This window comes from Phyllobates terribilis, unplaced genomic scaffold, assembly GCF_046119375.1.
Source record: "Phyllobates terribilis strain yellow unplaced genomic scaffold, ASM4611937v1 Scaffold_5__5_contigs__length_657084704, whole genome shotgun sequence".
NCBI lineage: Eukaryota > Metazoa > Chordata > Amphibia > Anura > Dendrobatidae > Phyllobates > Phyllobates terribilis.
In genome coordinates, this window is record NW_027362765.1 from 354917842 (window position 1) to 354937001 (window position 19160).

Here is a 19160-nt window from a genome sequence, read left to right on the forward strand (position 1 = left end):
TAGCCCCATATAACTAGGAAGAGTTACTGATCAGGAGTCTGGGAAAGCTGAGTGCATAGCCCCATATAACTAGGAAGAGTTACTGATCAGGAGTCTGGGAAAGCTGAGTGCATAGCCCCATATAACTAGGAAGAGTTACTGATCAGGGCTCTGGGAAAGCTGAGTGCATAGCCCCATATAACTAGGAAGAGTTACTGACCAGGAGCCTGGGAAAGCTGAGTGCATAGCCCCATATAACTAGGAAGAGTTACTGACCTGGAGTCTGGGAAAGCTGAGTGCATAGCCCCATATAACTAGGAAGAGTTACTAACCAGGAGCCTGGGAAAGCTGAGTGCATAGCCCCATATAACTAGGAAGAGTTACTGATCAGGAATCTGGGAAAGCTGAGTCCATAGCCCCATATAACTAGGAAGAGTTACTGATCAGGAGTCTGGGAAAGCTGAGTGCATAGCCCCATATAACTAGGAAGAGTTACTGATCAGGAGTCTGGGAAAGCTGAGTGCATAGCCCCATATAACTAGGAAAAGTTACTGATCAGGAGTCTGGGAAGGCTGAGTGCATAGCCCCATATAACTAGGAAGAGTTACTGATCAGGACTCTGGGAAAGCTGAGTCCATAGCCCCATATAACTAGGAAGAGTTACTAACCAGGAGCCTGGGAAAGCTGAGTGCATAGCCCCATATAACTAGGAAGAATTACTGATCAGAAGTCTGGGAAAGCTGAGTGCATAGCCCCATATAACTAGGAAGAGTTACTGATCAGGAGTCTGGGAAAGCTGAGTGCATAGCCCCATATAACTAGGAAGAGTTACTGACCAGGAGCCTGGGAAAGCTGAGTGCATAGCTCCATATAACTAGGAAAAGTTACTGATCAGGAGTCTGGGAAGGCTGAGTGCATAGCCCCATATAACTAGGAAGAGTTACTGATCAGGAGTCTGGGAAAGCTGAGTGCATAGCCCCATATAACTAGGAAGAGTTACTGATCAGGAGTCTGGGAAAGCTGAGTGCATAGCCCCATATAACTAGGAAGAGTTACTGACCAGGAGCCTGGGAAAGCTGAGTGCATAGCTCCATATAACTAGGAAAAGTTACTGATCAGGAGTCTGGGAAGGCTGAGTGCATAGCCCCATATAACTAGGAAGAGTTACTGATCAGGAGTCTGGGAAAGCTGAGTCCATAGCCCCATATAACTAGGAAGAGTTACTGATCAGGAGTCTGGGAAAGCTGAGTGCATAGCCCCATATAACTAGGAAGAGTTACTGATCAGGAATCTGGGAAAGCTGAGTGCATAGCCCCATATAACTAGGAAGAGTTACTGATCAGGAGTCTGGGAAAGCTGAGTGCATAGCCCCATATAACTAGGAAGAGTTACTGATCAGGAGTCTGGGAAAGCTGAGTCCATAGCCCCATATAACTAGGAAGAGTTACTGATCAGGAGTCTGGGAAAGCTGAGTGCATAGCCCCATATAACTAGGAAGAGTTACTGATCAGGAGTCTGGGAAAGCTGAGTGCATAGCCCCATATAACTAGGAAGAGTTACTGATCAGGGCTCTGGGAAAGCTGAGTGCATAGCCCCATATAAAAAGGAAGAGTTACTGATCAGGAGTCTGGGAAAGCTGAGTACATAGCCCCATATAACTAGGAAAAGTTACTGATCAGGAGTCTGGGAAAGCTGAGTGCATAGCCCCATATAACTAGGAAGAGTTACTGATCAGGAGTCTGGGAAAGCTGAGTGCATAGCCCCATATAACTAGGAAGAGTTACTGATCAGGAGTCTGGGAAAGCTGAGTGCATAGCCCCATATAACTAGGAAAAGTTACTGATCAGGAGTCTGGGAAAGCTGAGTGCATAGCCCCATATAACTAGGAAAAGTTACTGACCTGGAGTCTGGGAAAGCTGAATGCATAGCCCCATATAACTAGGAAGAGTTACTGATCAGGAGTCTGGGAAAGCTGAGTGCATAGCCCCATATAACTAGGAAGAGTTACTGATCAGGAGTCTGGGAAAGCTGAGTGCATAGCCCCATATAACTAGGAAGAGTTACTGATCAGGAGTCTGGGAAAGCTGAGTGCATAGCCCCATATAACTAGGAAGAGTTACTGATCAGGGCTCTGGGAAAGCTGAGTGCATAGCCCCATATAACTAGGAAGAGTTACTGACCAGGAGCCTGGGAAAGCTGAGTGCATAGCCCCATATAACTAGGAAGAGTTACTGACCTGGAGTCTGGGAAAGCTGAGTGCATAGCCCCATATAACTAGGAAGAGTTACTAACCAGGAGCCTGGGAAAGCTGAGTGCATAGCCCCATATAACTAGGAAGAGTTACTGATCAGGAATCTGGGAAAGCTGAGTCCATAGCCCCATATAACTAGGAAGAGTTACTGATCAGGAGTCTGGGAAAGCTGAGTGCATAGCCCCATATAACTAGGAAGAGTTACTGATCAGGAGTCTGGGAAAGCTGAGTGCATAGCCCCATATAACTAGGAAAAGTTACTGATCAGGAGTCTGGGAAGGCTGAGTGCATAGCCCCATATAACTAGGAAGAGTTACTGATCAGGACTCTGGGAAAGCTGAGTCCATAGCCCCATATAACTAGGAAGAGTTACTAACCAGGAGCCTGGGAAAGCTGAGTGCATAGCCCCATATAACTAGGAAGAATTACTGATCAGAAGTCTGGGAAAGCTGAGTGCATAGCCCCATATAACTAGGAAGAGTTACTGATCAGGAGTCTGGGAAAGCTGAGTGCATAGCCCCATATAACTAGGAAGAATTACTGATCAGAAGTCTGGGAAAGCTGAGTGCATAGCCCCATATAACTAGGAAGAGTTACTGATCAGGGCTCTGGGAAAGCTGAGTCCATAGCCCCATATAACTAGGAAGAATTACTGATCAGGAGTCTGGGAAAGCTGAGTGCATAGCCCCATATAACTAGGAAGAGTTACTGATCAGGAATCTGGGAAAGCTGAGTCCATCGCCCCATATAACTAGGAAGAGTTACTGACCAGGGCTCTAAGAATGATGGGTTCATATCACCTTTTTACTGATCAGGACTATGGGAAAGCTGGGTGTATATTTCCATATATCTAGGAAGAGTTTTAGGATTGGGCCTATCACCGTAGGATTGGACTGGATTTGCCATTCTAGTGTCTTGGAAAGAAGGGTGGTGAGCAGAAATCCAAAAGTTACTGGTTGTCACCCATCTTTCCCAGGCACAGATACACCTGGATGGAATCTCCAGGATCCGCTGGAAGCTCCAGGACAGATTTTCTCTGGGATCTGACACGTGGTGCGATGAATCTTCTGCATTGAATCTCCATTTTTGGGACATTTACACAGAAGTGACATTTTCCGTGTTGGGATAAGCCGGTCTGCGCTCGCTGAACGTGTCTTCTGCCTCCGAGGATTTGCACATTCACATTTTTCAGACCTCATCTACGTCCTCTTATCCTGGAACTCTGCTGTGTCAGTGCTTACTGTCATTCTAGCATTGTATTCATGAACCAGGAGGCTCAGGATGCAGTGTCTATAAATGGTGGCGAGTCCATTATATGCCATGTCCTGCTGGCAGGGCTGCGTCTTTATATACTCCCAGTATTATACTCAATACTACAGAGGTCCAGAGATTTCCCCTCCGGCTGATGAGTAAATCATAAGTTAGGGGGTCCGCACATCAGCAGGGGGGAACCAGACCCTGAACATTAATTTTACAGTACACTAACCCCACCTTTACCACCACTGTCGGCTGTGGACTAACCCCTTCACTGCCAGTCCAGGCGTCAGAAAGGTGTAAGAAAATGACGCCCCCCCCGGGTAGACCTCTTTTAAAGGGGGGGTGTAAAGTTTTCCAACTGACTTTGTTTTTGTTTACACCAGTGCAGATTTTATACATATGATGTTTGTAGTCTGTAACCATGGAGACACATAAGCCCGCATGGAAGCTGTATACACAAAACGGTATCGGAGTTTTAATCAAAGCTGTTGCAGATTTGTATTTTTTTATGATATGAGATGATTTACGTGCAGCGATGCACAGCGGGCGCGGAGAATACGGAAAGATGGCGTCCATCAGAGCCTGCGGACATGGGATGGATCCCCCCCCGAGTCCGGTGCTTCCACCCTGTACCGCAGACCATTAACCCCTCATGGGGAGGATTATGACAGATACGAGATACATACAGAAACCCAGGGACGATTCATCACTCCATTGTCGCCAGTTTTTTTTCGCCTGGAAACTTCTCAATCAGTGACTTTTCGATTTACTCTTTTTTTTAAAGTTTCCTTTTCTGGATATTTTTGGCTGATTTATCAAATGCAACTTTTTAAAAAGTCACAAAATTAGTGGAAAAGTTTACTCCAGTCCGCCTTTTTTTTTGTGCGCCTGAAATCCTTTGACAAAAAATTGCAACATTCTGAGAATATGTAACTATTCGCTGTAAAAAGGGGCAAAAAAAAAAAGCAGTTTTGACTTTGTGCCAAATACTTCAAAAATAGGTGACTATGAATTTTTTGGGCAAAAAATGGCAATTTTTTTTTTTTTTTTTTTTTAAGTCACTTTGTTTTTTTCTTGTGGTATTTGTTGCCTTATTTTGCAACAAAGTCTTCAAAATAACACTGGTGATTAATACATTTTGTGCCAAGGCAAAAAGGATCTTACATTTTTTTTTTTAACCTTTTTTTGCACCTACTTATAAAAAAAAAAAAAACCTGCACGTTTCAAACAAGATTTTGTTCTCTTATATGAAGCAACACAAGACGGAACGGGGGGAACATCGGCACAAATGTGTTGAAACTTTTTAAAAAGTTGCATTTAATGAATGAGACGAACATCAGGAAAAGTCAGAAAATTAACGAAGCAACAAAAGAGAACTTAGAAAGAAGCACAAATTCTTTCAGAAATTTGTCACAAATCAAAAAATTACTAATTGAGACTTATTCACACTAAACAATTGGGGAAAATGCAAGAATGAATCTGATCCTGTGTGATGGGAATGTGGATGATAAAGCAGAGAAGGTGGCGAGCTCCCGAGGACGAGGATGATGGGAGTCGTACATTGGAAGATTCGATTGGGAACTTCTAGGATCAGGGACGGGGGGTTGTTAGGAGAAACGATTGCTCCCTGTATGTTCTATTGTATCCCCCCCCGTGTGGTGTAAAGAAATGCTGTATATAGGATCACCTCCAAATATCAGCGCCATATACTGTAAATATGACCATACTGTGCACAAATGATGGCATCATACACAACCATATAATGCTCACATACCACCATACAGTCCTCACAATCATCATTCATTGCTCAAGTAATCCCACCTTACAATGCACAAATCACAACCCCACAAGGTAATCAAATACCTCCATACAAACAATACCATTATACAGTGCTGAAATAATAACAAAATACAGCGTCACACCGTGCTCAAATCATACCAACATACAGTGCACAAATACCACCACTATACAGCGCTAGAGTCACCCCACAGGATACTGAAATACCTCTATATACAGCTGCTTCTCACTAAATTAGAATATCATCAAAAAGTTAATTTATTTCAGTTCTTCAATACAAAAAGTGACCTGCCTATATTATATAGAGTCATTACACACAGAGGGATCTATTATATAGAGTCATTACACACAGAGGGATCTATTATATAGAGTCATTACACACAGAGGGATCTATTATATAGAGTCATTACACGCAGAGGGATCTATTATATAGAGTCATTACACGCAGAGGGATCTATTATATAGAGTCATTACACACAGAGGGATCTATTATATAGAGTCATTACACACAGAGGGATCTATTATATAGAGTCATTACACACAGAGGGATCTATTATATAGAGCCATTACACGCAGAGGGATCTATTATATAGAGACATTACACGCAGAGGGATCTATTATATAGAGACATTACACGCAGAGGAATCTATTATATAGTCATTACACACAGGGGGATCTATTATATAGAGTCATTACACAGAGGGATCTATTATATAGTCATTACACGCAGAGGGATCTATTATATAGAGTCATTACACGCAGAGGGATCTATTATATAGAGTCATTACACACAGAGGGATCTATTATATAGAGTCATTACACGCAGAGGAATCTATTATATAGAGTCATTACACACAGAGGGATCTATTATATAGAGTCATTACACACAGAGGGATCTATTATATAGAGTCATTACACACAGAGGGATCTATTATATAAAGTCATTACACACAAAGGGATCTATTATATAGTCATTACACGCAGAGGGATCTATTATATAGAGTCATTACACGCAGAGGGATCTATTATATAGAGTCATTACACACAGAGGGATCTATTATATAGAGTCATTACACGCAGAGGAATCTATTATATAGAGTCATTACACACAGAGGGATCTATTATATAAAGTCATTACACACAAAGGGATCTATTATATAGTCATTACACGCAGAGGGATCTATTATATAGAGTCATTACACGCAGAGGGATCTATTATATAGAGTCATTACACACAGAGGGATCTATTATATAGAGTCATTACACGCAGAGGAATCTATTATATAGAGTCATTACACACAGAGGGATCTATTATATAGAGTCATTACACACAGAGGGATCTATTATATAGAGTCATTACACACAGAGGGATCTATTATATAGTCATTACACACAGAGGGATCTATTATATAGAGACATTACACGCAGAGGGATCTATTATATAGAGTCATTACACGCAGAGGGATCTATTATATAGAGTCATTACACACAGAGGGATCTATTATAGAGTCATTACACACAGAGGAATCTATTATATAGAGTCATTACACACAGAGGGATCTATTACATAGAGTCATTACACACAGAGGGATCTATTATATAGAGTCATTACACACAGAGGGATCTATTACATAGAGTCATTACACACAGAGGGATCTATTATATAGAGTCATTACACACAGAGGGATCTATTATATAGAGTCATTACACACAGAGGGATCTATTATATAGAGTCATTACACACAGGGGGATCTATTATATACAGTCATTACACACAGAGGGATCTATTATATAGAGTCATTACACACAGAGGGATCTATTATATAGAGTCATTACACACAGAGGGATCTATTATATAGAGCCATTACACACAGAGGGATCTATTATATAGAGTCATTACACGCAGAGCGATCTATTATATAGAGTCATTACACACAGAGGGATCTATTATATAGAGTCATTACACACAGAGGGATCTATTATATAGAGTCATTACACACAGAGAGATCTATTATATAGAATCATTACACACAGAGGGATCTATTATATAGAGTCATTACTCGCAGAGGGATCTATTATATAGAGTCATTACACATAGAGGGATCTATTATATGGAGTCATTACACGCAAAGGGATCTATTATATAGAGTCATTACACGCAGAGGGATCTATTATATAGAGTCATTACACGCAGAGGGATCTATTATATAGAGTCATTACACACAGAGGGATCTATTATATAGAGTCATTACACACAGAGTGATCTATTATATAGAGTCATTACACACAGAGGGATCTATTATATAGAGTCATTACACACAGAGGGATCTATTATATAGTCATTACACGCAGAGCGATCTATTATATAGAGTCATTACACGCAGAGGGATCTATAATATAGAGTCATTACACGCAGAGGGATCTATTATATAGAGTCATTACACGCAGAGGGATCTATAATATAGAGTCATTACACGCAGAGGGATCTATAATATAGAGTCATTACATGCAGAGGGATCTATTCTATAGAGTCATTACACGCAGAGGGATCTATAATATAGAGTCATTACACGCAGAGGGATCTATTCTGTAGAGTCATTACACACAGAGGGATCTATTCTATAGAGTCATTACACACAGAGGGATCTATTCTATAGAGTCATTACACGCAGAGGGATCTATTCTATAGAGTCATTACACGCAGAGGGATCTATTCTATAGAGTCATTACACGCAGAGGGATCTATTCTATAGAGTCATTACACGCAGAGGGATCTATTCTATAGAGTCATTACACGCAGAGGGATCTATTATATAGAGTCATTACACGCAGAGGGATCTATTATATAGAGTCATTACACGCAGAGTGATCTATTATATAGAGTCATTACACGCAGAGGGATCTATTATATAGAGTCATTACACGCAGAGGGATCTATTATATAGAGTCATTACACGCAGATGGATCTATTATATAGAGTCATTACACACAGAGGGATCTATTCTATACAGTCATTACACGCAGAGGGATCTATTCTATAGAGTCATTACACGCAGAGGGATCTATTATATAGAGTCATTACACGCAGAGGGATCTATTATATAGAGTCATTACACGCAGAGGGATCTATTATATAGAGTCATTACACACAGAGGGATCTATTATATAGAGCCATTACACACAGAGGGATCTATTATATAGTCATTACACACAGAGGGATCTATTATATAGAGCCATTACACACAGAGCGATCTATTATATAGAGTCATTACACGCAGAGCGATCTATTATATAGAGTCATTACACACAGAGGGATCTATTATATAGAGTCATTACACACAGAGGGATCTATTATATAGAGTCATTACACACAGAGGGATCTATTATATAGAGTCATTACACACAGAGAGATCTATTATATAGAATCATTACACACAGAGGGATCTATTATATAGAGTCATTACTCGCAGAGGGATCTATTATATAGAGTCATTACACATAGAGGGATCTATTATATGGAGTCATTACACGCAAAGGGATCTATTATATAGAGTCATTACACGCAGAGGGATCTATTATATAGAGTCATTACACGCAGAGGGATCTATTATATAGAGTCATTACACACAGAGGGATCTATTATATAGAGTCATTACACACAGAGTGATCTATTATATAGAGTCATTACACACAGAGGGATCTATTATATAGAGTCATTACACACAGAGGGATCTATTATATAGAGTCATTACACGCAGAGCGATCTATTATATAGAGTCATTACACGCAGAGGGATCTATTATATAGAGTCATTACACGCAGAGGGATCTATAATATAGAGTCATTACACGCAGAGGGATCTATTATATAGAGTCATTACATGCAGAGGGATCTATAATATAGAGTCATTACACGCAGAGGGATCTATAATATAGAGTCATTACACGCAGAGGGATCTATTCTAGAGTCATTACACGCAGAGGGATCTATAATATAGAGTCATTACACGCAGAGGGATCTATTCTGTAGAGTCATTACACGCAGAGGGATCTATTCTATAGAGTCATTACACACAGAGGGATCTATTCTATAGAGTCATTACACACAGAGGGATCTATTCTATAGAGTCATTACACACAGAGGGATCTATTCTATAGAGTCATTACACACAGAGGGATCTATTCTATAGAGTCATTACACGCAGAGGGATCTATTCTATAGAGTCATTACACACAGAGGGATCTATTCTATAGAGTCATTACACGCAGAGGGATCTATTATATAGAGTCATTACACGCAGATGGATCTATTATATAGTCATTACATGCAGAGGGATCTATTCTATAGTCATTACACGCAAAGGGATCTATTATATAGAGTCATTACACGCAGAGGGATCTATTATATAGAGTCATTACACGCAGAGGGATCTATTATATAGAGTCATTACACGCAGAGGGATCTATTATATAGAGTCATTACACGCAGAGGGATCTATTATATAGAGTCATTACACGCAGAGGGATCTATTATATAGAGTCATTACACGCAGAGCGATCTATTATATAGAGTCATTACACGCAGAGGGATCTATTATATAGAGTCATTACACGCAGAGGGATCTATTATATAGAGTCATTACACACAGAGGGATCTATTATATAGAGTCATTACACACAGAGGGATCTATTATATAGAGTCATTACACACAGAGGGATCTATTCTATAGAGTCATTACACACAGAGCGATCTATTATATAGAGTCATTACACACAGAGCGATCTATTATATAGAGTCATTACACACAGAGCGATCTATTATATATAGTCATTACACACAGAGCGATCTATTATATATAGTCATTACACACAGAGCGATCTATTATATAGAGTCATTACATACAGAGGGATCTATTTCAAGTGTTTATTTCTGTTAATGTTGATGATTATGGCTTACAGCCAATGAAAACACAGGAGTCATTATATCAGTAAATTAGAATACTTTATAACAACAGCTTGAAAAATGTTTGTAAAATCGGAAATGTCTGTTCAGTAAATGCCTCAATACTTGGTCGGGGCTCCTTATGCATCAATTACTGCATCAATGCGGCAATGTGACATGGAGGCGATCAGCCTGTGGCATGGAGGGATCAGCCTGTGGCATGGAGGGATCAGCCTGTGGCATGGAGGGATCAGCCTGTGGCATCGAGGGATCAGCCTGTGGCATGGAGGCGATCAGCCTGTGGCATGGAGGGATCAGCCTGTGGCATGGAGGGATCAGCCTGTGGCATGGAGGCGATCAGCCTGTGGCATGGAGGGATCAGCCTGTGGCATGGAGGGATCAGCCTGTGGCATGGAGGGATCAGCCGGTGGCATGGAGGGATCAGCCTGTGGCATGGAGGGATCAGCCGGTGGCATGGAGGGATCAGCCTGTGGCATGGAGGGATCAGCCGGTGGCATGGAGGCGATCAGCCTGTGGCATGGAGGGATCAGCCTGTGGCATGGAGGGATCAGCCTGTGGCATGGAGGCGATCAGCCTGTGGCATGGAGGGATCAGCCTGTGGCATGGAGGGATCAGCCTGTGGCATGGAGGCGATCAGCCTGTGGCTGCTGAGATGTTATGGAAGCCCAGGTGGCTTTGATAGCAGCCTTCAGCTCATCTGTATTGTGGGGTCTGGGGTCTCATCTTCCTCTTGACAATACCCCATAGATTCTCTATAATAGATTCTCTATGGGGTTAAGGTCAGGCGAGTTTGCTGCCAATCAAGCACAGTGATCCTGTTGTGTGTAAACCAGGTATTGGTACTTTCGGCCGTGTGGACAGGGGCCAAGTCCTGCTGGAGAATGACATTTCCATCTCCATAAAGCTTGTTGGCAGAGGGAAGCATGAAGTGCTGTAAAATGTCCTGGTAGACGGCGGCGCTGACTTTGGTCTTGATAAAACACAGTGGACCTCCACCAGCAGATGACATGGCCCCCAAACCATCACTGATTGTGGAGACTTCACACTAGACCTCCAGCAGCTTGGATTGTGGCCCCTCCACTCTTCCTCCAGACTCTGAGGCCTTGTGGAGTGTGTCAGTGACTGCCTTCTGGACATCTGTCAGGTCAGCAGTCTTCCCCATGATTGGGACCTTTTTAAACACTTAGGAAGCCTTTGTAGGTGTTTTCTGTTAATTAGGCTGTGTGCCCATGATGCACTTTTTAAGCGTTTCCGCAGAGGCAATTCCGCTGAAGAAACGCTTAAAAACCGCTTGGTAGAAGGTCTGCCATGTTCCCCAATGATAATCCTCATGTGCTGTGCACATGCTGCGGAAATTTCCGCTGCGGATTATCATTGCGGAAAAATCCACAGCACTACCAATTATTTTGCAGAAGCGCCGCGTTTTCGCCGCCATTGACTTGCATTAGATCGCATGTAATCCGCATCACTGGATCTGTACATGCGGATATTAAGCGATTCAATGTGCGGATGGTACCCGGGTATGGAGGACAGGAGACTCTACTCCGGACCCGGGTACCATAGAACCTGTAAAAAAAGAATAAAATAAAAAATAAATATTATACTTACCTCCTGGCGGCCCCCGGTGTCCTTGTCTCGGCTTGCCGGCAGATCGCGGTGGACTGAAGGACCTGCGCTGAGGTCATAGTCATGTGACGGCAGGTCCTTCAGTGTACCGGGAGCTGCCGGAAAGCCAGGACGGAGCGAATAAAGACTCTGGAGGCCATCGGAAGGTAAGTATAGATTTATTTTTTTATTTTTACCACTCTCTCGGGTCACACTATATATGCCGGTTGCATGGATTTATATAGTGTGACCAAGTTGTCAAGCACTTTCCAAGTGATGCTAAAATCGCTTGTCAACCCGCATGCGGAAATGCATGTGAAGAACGCTTCACATCCGCATGTCCCAGGCAGGAAAAAAGCATGGACAATCCGCATGGACAATCCGCATGGACAATCCGCATGCACAATCCACATGGACAATCCGCATGAATAATCCGCATGGACAATCCGCATGAATAATCCGCATGGACAATCCGCATGGACAATCCGCATGGACAATCCGCATGGACAATCCGCATGAATAATCCGCATGGACAATCCGCATGGACAATCCGCATGGACAATCCGCATGTATAATCCGCATGGACAATCCGCATGGACAATCCGCATGGACAATCCGCATGTATAATCCGCATGAATAATCCGCATGTACAATCCGCATGTACAATGCGCATGTATAATCCGCATGGACAATCCACATGGACAATCCGCATGTACAATCTGCATGTATAATCCGCATGTATAATCCGCATGTACAATCCGCATGTACAATCCGCATGCACAATCCGCATGTATAATCCACATGTACAATCCGCATGTATAATCCACATGTACAATCCGCATGCGTTTTTTCTGCCAGGGAGATGCAGAAACGCTCAGGAAAAAATCCGGAGTATTTCTGCATCGTGGGCACATAGCCTTATTCCAATTTGCTGAGATAATGACTTTTGTGTTGTCATTGGCTGTAAGCCATAATCATCAACATGAACAGAAATAAACTAGTAAAATAGATCCCTCTGCGTGTAATGACTCTATATAATAGATCCCTCTGTGTGTAATGACTCTATATAATAGATCCCTCTGTGTGTAATGACTCTATATAATAGATCCCTCTGTGTGTAATGACTCTATATAATAGATCCCTCTGTGTGTAACGACTCTATATAATAGATCCCTCTGTGTGTAACGACTCTATATAATAGATCCCTCTGTGTGTAACGACTCTATATAATAGATCCCTCTGTCTGTAACGACTCTATATAATAGATCTCTCTGTGTGTAACGACTCTATATAATAGATCGCTCTGCGTGTAATGACTCTATATAATAGATCCCTCTGTGTGTAATGACTCTATATAATAGATCCCTCTGTGTGTAATGACTCTATATAATAGATCCCTCTGTGTGTAATGACTCTATATAATAGATCCCTCTGTGTGTAACGACTCTATATAATAGATCCCTCTGTGTGTAACGACTCTATATAATAGATCCCTCTGTGTGTAACGACTCTATATAATAGATCCCTCTGTCTGTAACGACTCTATATAATAGATCTCTCTGTGTGTAACGACTCTATATAATAGATCGCTCTGCGTGTAATGACTCTATATAATAGATCCCTCTGTGTGTAATGACTCTATATAATAGATCCCTCTGCGTGTAATGACTCTATAATAGATCCCTCTGTGTGTAATGACTCTATATAATAGATCCCTCTGTGTGTAATGACTCTATATAATAGATCCCTCTGCGTGTAATGACTCTATATAATAGATCCCTCTGTGTGTAATGACTCTATATAATAGATCCCTCTGTGTGTAATGACTCTATATAATAGATCCCTCTGCGTGTAATGACTCTATATAATAGATCCCTCTGCGTGTAATGACTCTATATAATAGATCCCTCTGTGTGTAATGACTCTATATAATAGATCCCTCTGTGTGTAATGACTCTATATAATAGATCCCTCTCTGTGTAACGACTCTATATAATAGATCCCTCGGCGTATAATGACTCTATATAATAGATCCCTCTGCGTGTAATGACTCTATATAATAGATCCCTCTGTGTGTAATGACTCTATATAATAGATCCCTGTGTGTAATGACTCTATATAATAGATCGCTCTGCGTGTAATGACTCTATATAATAGATCGCTCTGTGTGTAATGACTCTATATAATAGATCCCTCTGTGTGTAATGACTCTATATAATAGATCCCTCTGTGTGTAATGACTCTATATAATAGATCCCTCTGTGTGTAATGACTCTATATAATAGATCCCTCTGTGTGTAATGACTCTATATAATAGATCCCTCTGTGTGTATTGACTCTATATAATAGATCCCTCTGTGTGTAATGACTCTATATAATAGATCCCTCTGTGTGTAATGACTCTATATAATAGATCCCTCTGTGTGTAATGACTCTATATAATAGATCCCTCTGTGTGTAATGACTCTATATAATAGATCCCTCTGTGTGTAATGACTCTATATAATATAGGAGTTTCACTTTTTGTATTGAAGAACTGAAATAAATTCACTTTTTGTTGATATTCTAATTTTGTGAGATGCACCTGTAGTTCTCAGATAATACCATACAACGCTCAAAGAATACTGACACTAAAAACAGAGCTAAAATAATACCGCCACACAGTCCTCAAATAATATAACCTTCATACAGTGCTCAAATACTACCATATAAAAGCATCAAATATTGCTCAAATACTACCACCATACAGTACTTCTATACACCACCATATAGTGCTGAAGTGCCACCACCATACAGTGCTTCTATGACACCACCATATAGTGCTGAAGTGCCACCACCATACAGTGCTTCTATGACACCATATAGTGCTGAAGTGCCACCACCATACAGTACTTCTATGACACCACCATATAGTGCAGAAGTGCCACCACCATACAGTGCTTCTATGACACCACCATATAGTGCAGAAGTGCCACCACCATACAGTGCTTCTATGACACCACTATACAAGGCTTATGTAATATAAACACTATAGAGTGATCACATAATGCCGCCATACATTGCGCATGTAATGACACATATGACACTGGTGGGCACAAGCGTTGGGCTTCGCACCTGAACATGTCGCCCATGTGATGATACATTGGGGGGTGCTTCCATTGTGACATCAGGAGAACAGGGATGATGGGAGTGATCGACCCTCATCATCTCGGTGGACTGCGGGGGGCGCACATGAAGGGTTAAAGGTCATGTAACTGTTGGTTCACGAGCCGCCAGGTGACCACATAAAGCAGTCACAGACCCCCGGGACCCCCCGCGTCCTGCGGAGGAGGCAGTCCCAGGATAGTACCGCTGCTAGCAGTCACGTGCTGGACCTTGTGCGGTGAAATAACAGACGGCTCCGGGATTTCGTGTCCAAACTGGTTTTATTTCATTGACAATCTTCTTGGCTGCTGGTGACACTGGGGGCGCGGGATACAAAACGGCTCCTGGAAAGTGTCGCACTAAGACCCCGGGCAGATGGGAGGAAGCGCCGGGGTCAGTGAATCAAGGCAAACACTGGCACGGATGGCACCTGCCCGGTCTGAGTGCGCCATCACTAAGCATCCTGATCGCTGCTGGGCGCCATGGTCACCGGCACGGGACGAGCACCGGCAGATCTCACGGGGGGCTGCGACATTTCCCAGGAGACATTTTATATACATCACCCCCGCCAGGCGCTCGTTACCAGAGATTTATTATTAACCCCTGCCCTCCCATGGCGGTGACACATCTGAGCCCGGTGCTTTATTACCGCCCCTTATAATGATCTGTTTAATATAAACATATTACATCCTGCGCTGAGTGCAATGTGCACGGCCGAGGTAGAGGTCACATCATAAATTACACCCACACCAATAAAGTCCCCAGGGGCCCGGATCCAGGAGTCGGGGGCCCCGGACCCCACATTAGAGAGCAATAATCCTCACATAAAGGAACATTCCCAGCACACTGTGCCCGCAGCGTGGAAACCTGCTGTGCCAACCCCAAGAGAGGTCCTGGGAGCGGTGCCAGACGGGGGGAGAAGGTAGGGGGCAGTGCCAGCCTGAGAGGGGGAGAGTGCAGCTCCAGCCTGAGAGGGGGAGAATGCAGTGCCAGCCTGGGAGAGGAAGGGGGCAGTGCCAGCCTGAGAGGGGGAGAGTGCAGTGCCAGCCTGGGAGAGGGTAGGGGGCAGTGCCAGCCCAAGAGGGGGAGAGTGCAGTGCCAGCCTGAGAGGGGGAGAGTGCAGTGCCAGCCTGAGAGGGGGAGAGTGCAGTGCCAGCCTGGGAAAGGAAGTGGGGCAGTGCCAGCCTGAGAGGGGGAGAATGCAGTGCCAGCTTGGGAGAAGAAGGGGGCAGTGCCAGCCTGAGAGGGGGAGAGTGCAGTGCCAGCCTGGGAGAGGAAGGGGGCAGTGCCAGCCTGAGAGGGGGAGAGTGCAGTGCCAGCCTGGGAGAGGGTAGGGGGCAGTGCCAGCCCAAGAGGGGGAGAGTGCAGTGCCAGCCTGAGAGGGGGAGAGTGCAGTGCCAGCCTGAGAGGGGGAGAGTGCAGTGCCAGCCTGGGAAAGGAAGTGGGGCAGTGCCAGCCTGAGAGGGGGAGAATGCAGTGCCAGCTTGGGAGAAGAAGGGGGCAGTGCCAGCCTGAGAGGGGGAGAGTGCAGTGCCAGCCTGGGAGAGGAAGGGGGCAGTACCATTCTGGGAGCGGAAGGGGGCAGTGCCAGCCTGGGAGAGGGTAGGGGGCAGTGCCAGCCCGAGAGGGGGAGAGTGCAGTGCCAGCCTGAGAGGGGGAGAGTGCAGTGCCAGCCTGGGAGACTGATGGGGCAGTGCCATTCTGGGAGTGGAAGGGGGCAGTGCCAGCCTGGGAGGGGGTGGGGGCAGTGCCAGCCTAGAAGTGGGAGAGTGCAGTGCCAGCCTGGGAGACTGATGGGGCAGTGCCAGCCAGGGAGAGGAAGGGGGCAGAGTCAGCCTGGGAGACTGATGGGGCAGTGCCAGCCAGGGGAGACTGATGGGGCAATGCCAGCCAGGGAGAGGAAGGGGACAGTCAGCCTGGGAGACTGATGGGGCAGTGCCAGCCAGGGGAGACTGATGGGGCAGTGCCATTCTGGGAAAGGGAGGGAGCAGTGCCATTCTTGGAGATGGCAGGGGCATTACCAGCCTAGGAGACTGATGGGGCACTGCTATTCTGGGAATGGGTGGGGGCAGCGTGTACCCCCTGACCAGTAATCAGCCCCAGCAAGGGTTGCACATACCTCCTCCTAGAGTGGTCCTAGAAGTCCAGATCATATACCAGAGTGACCCATCCCTCCAGGAGGCACCTGTGGACAGTAAAGTGCTTCCAAGACCCACGTCACTTAAGAGGTGAAGTGCGGGTGTCTCAGAGGGCAGTGCCCACCAGTCTCATGTCCATCTCACCAAGTGGGCACCTAGGCTGGGTCCAAGGACTGCTGGGTCCCATTACACTCAGACCATGTGGTCAGTACGTTGGTATCTAGAGAGTTGGCATACCCAGTAGAATGTCTGGAGAGCTCTCCGGCTACATGGAGCCTTCTGTCCGCCTGCCGGGCGCAGCACAGGAGCCTCTTGAAGGCTTTCCTAAAGTCGGGGCTCCTGCAGTAGATGATGGGGTTGAAGGCAGAATTCACATAACCCAACCAGTTCAAGAACAGGAAGAGCTTGTCAGGGATGAGGTTCCTCCAGAAGACATTCACAATGTTGGCCAAGAAGAAGGGCAGCCAGCACAGGGTGAACGTGCCCATAATGATGCCCAAGGTCTTTAAAGCTTTTTGCTCCTTGGCCACCAACATTTTAGAAAGTCTTCTCCTGCTGGAGCGAGCATTGCTCAAAGACTGGTTGTGGTGGAACCTGCCCTCACATCGATCAATCTTTTTCATTTGATTCTTAGCTTCCTTGAAGACTCTGAGATAGACAAAGATCATGACGAGCAGGGGGATGTAGAAGGAGATGATGGAGGAGGCGATGGCATAGGCTCTGTTGGTGACAAAGTCACAGCAGCCAGGGTCCTCATAGCAGCTGAGAGCCTCAGGGTCCTCAGAGTCCCTCCACCAGTGCATCATGATGGGCAGGAAGGAGACCAGTCCAGAAATGCCCCACACTGTGCACACGATGCCCCTGGCCCTGGCCTTGGTGAGTAGGCTCTGGTAGCGGAAGGGCGAGGTGATGGCGATGTACCTGTCTATGGCGATGACACACAGCGTCTCTATACTGGCAGTGACACACAGAACATCCACCGACGTCCAGAACTCACAGAAGATGGAGCCATACTTCCAAGTGCCACTCACCACCAAGGTGGCCCCCAGGGGCACCACAAAGAGCCCCATGATGAGGTCAGCACAGGCCAGAGAGGTGATGAACACGTTGGTCATAGTTTGTAGCCTCTGGTTCTTGGCAATGGCCACAATAACCATGATGTTACCCATGAGGATGAGGAAGATGATGGTGGTCATCAGGACAGCCATGCCTATAGTCCACTGGTGGGACATCTTGGAGGGGGAGCTGGGCTCTGTGGGGCTGCTCCAGTTCCTAGAGTCGGGGGACACCCAGGTGTCCCCCATTAAACTTGCAGGTTCTGGGGACTCAGTGGAGGAAGTGTTGTTGAGAGAACATGGGAGGGACGAGCAGACGAGCAGGGTCAAGGCTAGGAGTTCCCAGAAGGGTGTGGGGTCAGAGCTGGAGCAGCCTGGTGCCTAGGTAGTGAAGGGGCAGAGCGCCGGTGCCAGCTGCTCATTCACTGGTGAGGGCAATGTCCTGACAACCTCCAGATGTTGCACCGAGAACTAACAGCACCAGGTAAAGTGCTGGTTCTGGATGATGAGTGTTCGGCAGTGCTGGTTTTGGATGAGATAAGCTCGACAGCGCTAGTTCTGGATGACGTGTGCTCAGCAATACGGATTCAGATGGGATGTGCTCAGGAGTGCTGGTTCTGGATCAGGCGAGCCCGACAGTGCTGGTTCTGGATCAGGCAAGCTTGACAGTGTTGGTTCTGGATGAGATGTGCTCAGGAGTGCTGGTTCTGGATGAGGTGTGCTCAGGACTGCTAGTTCTGGATCAGGCGAACTCGACAGCGCTGGTTCTGGATGAGGCAAGCTCGGCAGCGCTGGTTCTGGATGAGGCAAGCTTGGCAGCGCTGGTTCTGGATGAGGCGAGCTCGGCAGCGCTGGTTCTGGATGAGGCAAGCTCGACAGCGCTGGTTCTGGATGAGGCAAGCTCGGCAGCGCTGGTTCTGGATGAGGCAAGCTCGACAGCGCTGGTTCTGGATGAGGCAAGCTCGGCAGCGC

General features: G+C 45.2%; 1 protein-coding gene across 1 annotated transcript; it reads right to left on the bottom strand.

Moving 5' to 3' along the window:
- Nucleotides 1–16397: 16397 nt before the first annotated feature.
- On the bottom strand, nucleotides 16398–18460 carry ADRB1 (adrenoceptor beta 1). The gene has a single exon (XM_073684664.1). It carries the CDS (start codon nucleotides 18435–18437, stop codon nucleotides 17289–17291), a length of 1149 nt encoding a protein of 382 aa, XP_073540765.1. The 5' UTR covers nucleotides 18438–18460; the 3' UTR covers nucleotides 16398–17288.
- Nucleotides 18461–19160: the final 700 nt, after the last annotated feature.

Coding starts and splice junctions, on each gene's coding strand:
- ADRB1 (XM_073684664.1), bottom strand. CDS start 18,437: ATGGGGGACACCTGGGTGTCCCCCGACTCTAGGAACTGGAGCAGCCCC.